The 6,399-nt window shown below is 42.3% G+C and overlaps 1 protein-coding gene across 1 annotated transcript; it reads right to left on the reverse strand.

Moving 5' to 3' along the window:
* Positions 1-2,781: 2,781 nt before the first annotated feature.
* Positions 2,782-4,512, reverse strand: LOC128577428 (NAD-dependent protein deacylase sirtuin-5, mitochondrial). The gene has a single exon (XM_053579661.1). It carries the CDS (start codon positions 4,367-4,369, stop codon positions 3,437-3,439), a length of 933 nt encoding a protein of 310 aa, XP_053435636.1. The 5' UTR covers positions 4,370-4,512; the 3' UTR covers positions 2,782-3,436.
* Between the last annotated feature and the right edge of the window lie 1,887 nt (positions 4,513-6,399).

Below are 6,399 nucleotides of genomic sequence, written 5' to 3' on the forward strand. Positions count from 1 at the left end.
GCTGGACTGCTGTGGCTATTCACAGTCCTGATCATAGCACATTGCAGCTCCGAACTCCTGAGCTCAAGTTATCCTCCTGCCTCAGCCTCCTGAGTAGCTGGAACTTCAAGTGCACACAACACTTATAGTTTAACATGGGCTGGGCGCTGTGGTTGATGCTTGTAATCCTAGCGCTCTGGGAGGGTAAGGCAGGAGGATATCTTGAGCTCAAGAATTTGAGAACAACCTGATTAAGAGCAAGACCTCATGTCTAAAAAATAAAAAAAAACTAGCCAGGCATTGTGGCAGGTGCCTGTAGTCCCAGCTACTTGGGAGGCTGAAGCAAGAGGATCATTTAAGCCCAAGAGTTTGAGGTTGCTGTGAGTTCTGACACCAAAAAAAAAAAAAAGGAGCAAAAGAAAAGAAAGAATAGATTCCCGACTTAATATTATTTAAAACTTGGATTTTTTTTTTTTTGCTTATGTGATATTTCATTCTACCTTGTATTCCTTTTACTTGGTTTCTCTTCGTTTTTTATTTTTATTTTTTTGAGACAGGGTCTCACTTAGTCACCCTGGAGTTGACTGCTGTGGTGTCATAGCTCACAGCAACCTCAAACTCTTGGGCTCAAGCAATTCTCCTGTTTCAGTCTTCGGGGTAGATGGGGCTACAGGTGCCTGCCACAATACCTGGCTATTTTTAGAGGCATGGTCTCACTCTTGTTCAGGCTGATCTTGAACTCATGAGCTCGGGCAGTCCACCTGCCTTGGCTCCCTAGAGTGCTAGGATTACAGGCGTGAACCACCACACTCAGCCAGGAAATAATTTAATTGAAAGTTATCTTTTGAAATTTTTGATTTTATTATAAACCTACATGTTTGTGATACATATAAAACATAAAGAATATTTTAAAAGGAAACAAATATAGGTCCACCAGAAAGATAATATGACCAAGGCCTTTGAGAATATGTACGTGGTATATGCACCTTCTCAATTGTATCATTCTTCTTCCTCCTTGGAAAACATATGCCAATACACACACACACACACACACACACACACACACAATTTGGTATTGATCATTCCCTTGATTTTCTAGCTTATATTTAGTGTATGTCATTTTTATTTATACTTCAAAGCATAATTTTAATGGAGACCCTCCAAAAATATTAAATCCATGTATGTAGTTAGCCAAAGAGAAGGCAGCTGTATAAATACCACTCAGGTGGAAAATGAAACATTACCAAGCTTCCAGAATTATAAAGGGGGGTGAATCCTTTTTGCTACCTATCATTTACGCCTTTCTTTTTTCCCATAGTTAACTATATTTAAATGTCAACTAAAAATACTATATTTAGCAAAATTATCCCAAACTGAGAACCAAATAAGATACATTGACACCATCAAACTCCAGACAAAATTTGTTTGCTGGGCAACCTGAAATATAAGTAATATGGTAGGATCTAGACCAGTGTTTTAACCTTTTTCATCTCACGGCACACTTGAACATATAGTTAAACTTTCACAGCACACTTAAAAGACATTAATCCAAAAAAAGAGAGTAAAAAGAAGAATATACTTACTGTGCTTTGAACGTCTTTCAAAAATAATTTAATTAATGTTCTTTAAAAACTTTCACAACTCCCCTAAGATCCTCTGAGGTCACACCAGTGTGCTGGAGCACACCACTTGAAAATCACTGATCTAAAGGATGAAGGAAAATAACATCTCATAGAAATTAACTACAGGAAGGAAAGGCTGACCTTGGTGGCTCACACCTATAATCCTAGCACTCTGGGAGACCGAGGCGTGTGGATTGCCTGAGTTCAGGAGTTCGATACCAGCCTCAGCAAAGCAAGACTCCAATTAGCCGGGCATTATAGCAGGTGCTTGTTGTTCCAGCAGCTACTTGGGAAGCTGAGGCAAGAGAATCACTTGAGCCCAAGTGTTTGAGGTTGCTGTGAACTATGACACCATGGCACAGGCGTCTACCCAGGGTGACAAAGTGAGACTCTGCCTCAAAAAAAAAAAAAAAAAAGAACTATAGGAAGGAAAGAACACTGGAGGGGGAAAAAAATGAGTAAGTATAAAAGGCAACTCTACTTTTGAAATACATCTGATTCTATGAAGCCAAAATAGTAAATAGTATTGTATATGTAAAACATCTGACAAGAACACAAATGAAAGGGGATTAATGGAAATGGTAATGTTGTGCAGTTGTATTTACATGTGGTAGTACTACCCTAATGCAAAGCAGACCAAGATAATATTAAGATTTATATGTCAATCCCTCGAGCAATAGTTAAATATGATCCAAGAAGTTGTAAGTTCCTTCTAGTACTATGGCTGCATAACGAATTATCCCAAAGTTTATCTTTAATAATATACTCTTTATTTACCCCAATTTTTTTTCACTGGACTACCTCAATGAAGTACCAACATCACACAGTCTGTACCAGGCACATTTTATGAACTGAAGAAATATCTACAGAATCAATATTTAAATTTAAATGAAATAAATAAAATGAAAAAAAAAAAGGTGCTCTCCTTGGGATGGTCATTTGTTTACAAATAAATTTCATATACGGATTGGATTAATTGGTTGCAGAAAAAATCTACAAATGAAAGCAGATTTTAAGAAATAGTGTTTGTAGAAATATATAGGCTTTCAATAATGGCAAACCAACCTCACAGCCCAACCCTGCTATTTAGAAAAACTGGGGAACTGGAAGCCTCAGAAAAACTGGGGAACTGGAAGCCTCAGAAATACATGTTTTTTTTTTTTTTTTGCCAGGATTTTACCCCTTTATTTCTATCTTTGGCAAAAATAGAATCAGGAAAATTACATCTTTTAGACAATTAGAACATTTGTTCCCTCCCAATAACCAACCAAATACATCAAAGGTATCTTATGCTTCAGTTCAATCAGACAGCATGAATTCACTTCACAGTTCTCTAGCTTCTTTTTGTTTGCCTTTTTTTTTTTTGTGACAGAGTCTCACTCTGTCACCCTGGGTAGAATGCTGTGGTGCTATGGCTCACGGCAACCTCAAACCCTTGGGCTCAAGAGTTCCTCTTGCCTCAAGCCTCCTGAGTAGCTGGGATGACTGACAGGCGCTTCCACAAAGCTCAGCTAGTTTTTTTCTACTTTTAGTAGACATAGGGTCTTCCTCTTGCCGGGGCTGGTCTCAAACTCCTGAGCTCCACCCAGTTCGGCCTCCCAGAGTGCTAGGATTATAGGCACGAGCCACCATATCCCACAGTCATCTTGACTTCTTAAATACATTTGCTCTTGCAACCTCTAAGTTTCCCACCATTTACCAACAGCTTGGATTCCTGCCAGGGAATCAGGGGATATTTTTAGATGGTCCAATAGTTCACTCACTGCCCACAAGACAGTTTATCCTGTGTGTGGTCCAGTTCTTAGACATACTATATTTTCTCTTTCCTAGGAGACTTAAGAAACAGTTTCATTTTCATGAGGGGCAAGCGCTTCAGGAAGAGTTGTACCACAGGGTCCCTGGAAATGAAACCTGAATCTGTTTGTGGCAGGGGTGGTCTCCATGTTAAACTCGGCCACTGGCACTCCCCTGGCAGACGCCTGGGGGGCAAACATGGCAGCTGGGTACACCACAGAGGAAGTGCCCACCACTAGACATAAATCACAGAGGGTGAGCTCTCGGTCAACCTCCTCCAGAATGGCAGGATCCAGGTTTTCTCCAAACCACACAACATGAGGTCGCAGCAAGCCTCCGCACCCTTCCTCTTCGCACCGGGGAAGTTTCTCAACGGGGATTCTGGCTTCTTGAGTTTCAGGTTCTGGAGCACCTTTTCCTGATAAAGCTGGACAAATTGGACTCTTGTAATTTTCGGCCACAACTCCACAAGAGGTACATCGAGTTTTAAATAAGCTACCATGGATTTCCAGAAGGTTCTTGGTGCCAGCCTTGCGGTGCAACTCATCAATATTCTGGGTGATGACCATGACCCGTCGGCCCTGTTTGCCTAGCCGGGCCTCACACTCGGCAATGGCGAGGTGCCCAGGATTGGGCTCCTTGGTGCGCACAACCTCGCGCCGGTAGTGGTAGAACTCCCACACGCGAGATGGGTTGTGGGCAAAGGCCTGTGGGGTCGCCAGGTCCTGAGCCTGCCATTTTCTCCAATAACCTCCGGCTCCTCTGAAGGTCGGAACCCCGCTTTCGGCACTAACACCAGCCCCTGAAATGATGACTATGTGCTTTGCTTTTGCAAAAAATGTCCGAAAATCGGCCATACTTGAACTTGGACGAGCCATTGTCAGGCAAATCTTGATTTGTGTGGAGGCTGGAGGCTTCAGGCCACAATACATCTGGGAAAATAATCGGCTTGGGACAAACCAGAAAGGCCACATCAGGTTTTCTTTATAGTTCTAATCTTGAGGTGGGCTGGTCGAGCTCCGGGGCCCGCCACCCTCGCGGACCCCCGGCCCAGTCTTTGGGTCCGGAAGCCCCCCACAGTAGCACGCGGTGACCGCGGGGCAGGCTGGGCCGCGCATGCTCAGAAATACATGTTTTAACAGCATTACAGGCCCAAAGAAATAAGTATTTGAAGATACAGGGTCTCAATTAGAAGAGAATTCCAGGTGATGAGGCTCATATTTGGTTCTCCTTTCCCCTCAATGTTTTTTGCTAATTCAGAGGAGGTTAGTAGGAAGCCAAGACACTGAGCAGTGCGCTGGAGCTGAGAAGTTAAGGAACGGACCAGCGCTTTCAGCAGTGCCATTTCAACACACACAGATTGCACCTGAGCATACAACAAAGAGAAGAGGCTCTAGAACACAATCCAGCTGTTCATTTAACATCTCTGAGGGACTGTGACCTAAATGTCCATATGTGCTGGAAAGAGAATATTCCTGACAAAACCTGAGACCCAGCTTCTCAACTCCAGATTGCTGTGAGATGAATTGCTTCCACATTAACTGCTCCTCAGAAGCAAAAGTAAATGCTCACTGGCCTCCAGCGATCCCCACAGTATTTCATACAGGTAATTCAGCTTGCAAACAAAAAGAATCATACATTCATACATTAAAAATATGAATAGGAATGTAAGGATTAGCATTAGGCCAGTAATCAACTTTCTCCATTTATTTAAACGCCTGGGAAAGAGAAACAATAACTTGGTTACACTCTTGAAATTTAGAATGACAGTGAGATATCACTCCACATCTATTATTAATAGAAGAGCCATAGTTTAAAATACTGACCACAATGTTGTGAACTCTTACATTTGTACAATGAAAAATAAAAATACTGACCACTGGGAATGCTGGCAAGGACGCAGAGCAACTGCAGGTCTTACACACTGCTCACCAGGTGGACAATGCTATAAACATACCACAAAACCCTTTGACGTTTTCTAAAATAACTACTTAAAGAGGCAGGCACCATGGCTCATGCCTGTAATCTGAACACTCTGGAAGGTTGAGGCCGGTGGATTGCCTGAGCTCAGGAGTTCAAGACCAGCCTAAGCCAAGCAAGACTCCGTGTCTAAAACTAGCCAGGCATTGTGGCTGCCTGTAGTCCCAGCTACTCGGGAGACTGAAGCAAGAGGATTACTTAAGCCCAGGAGTTTGAGGTTGCTGTGAGCTGTGACATCGCAGCACTCTACTAAGGACGAGAGAGTGAGACTCTGTCTCAAAAATAAAAAAAAAAATGAATAAAATAACTTAAAGATACACCAACCATGTGCTTCAGCCATTCCATTCCTTGACATTTATCCAAACAAATGTATTATATATCCATACAAAAACACTTGCAAGAATGTTTATTTCGTGGGAAAGGAGAGGGGCATTGGCAGGACTAAGAAGGGGGAAAGAAAATAAAGACACAGAAGGAAACTTAAACACCTGGGATAGATATTTATATTTACTTGAGTGTGAATATGGTTTCCTCTGCTGGTGTAGTATTGGAGGAAATAATCAATGATCTTGAAGAAAGAAAAAGAGAAATTATGCAGCCAGAACAAAAGAGAGTTATATATATATATACATACATATATCAAGGACCTGTGGGTCAATAACAAAGATTCTAACATTCCTGTCACTGGTATCTCATAAGAAGTACATACAGTGTGGGACTGAAAGAGTAGTAAATGCCTAAACAATAATTTGTTAATACACATAAGCCTACACATTCAAGAAATTAGTCCCTGGCTCAGCGCCCACAGCACAGTGATTGAGTCGCCAGCCACATACACCGAGGCTGGGGGGTTTGAACCCAGCCCGGCCAGCTAAACATCAATGACAATTGCAACAAAAAATAGACAGCCACTGTGGCAGGCACCTGTAGTCCCAGTTACTTGAGAGGCTGAGGCAAGACAATCGCGTAAGCCCAAGAGTTTGAGGTTGCTGTGCGCTATGATGCCATGGCACTCTACCCAGGG

The sequence above is a fragment of the Nycticebus coucang genome, chromosome X (genome assembly GCF_027406575.1).
Source record: "Nycticebus coucang isolate mNycCou1 chromosome X, mNycCou1.pri, whole genome shotgun sequence".
Lineage (NCBI taxonomy): Eukaryota > Metazoa > Chordata > Mammalia > Primates > Lorisidae > Nycticebus > Nycticebus coucang.

Excerpts from the sequence above, each read along its gene's own strand:
- LOC128577428 (XM_053579661.1), bottom strand. The coding sequence starts at position 4,369 with ATGTGGCCTTTCTGGTTTGTCCCAAGCCGATTATTTTCCCAGATGTAT.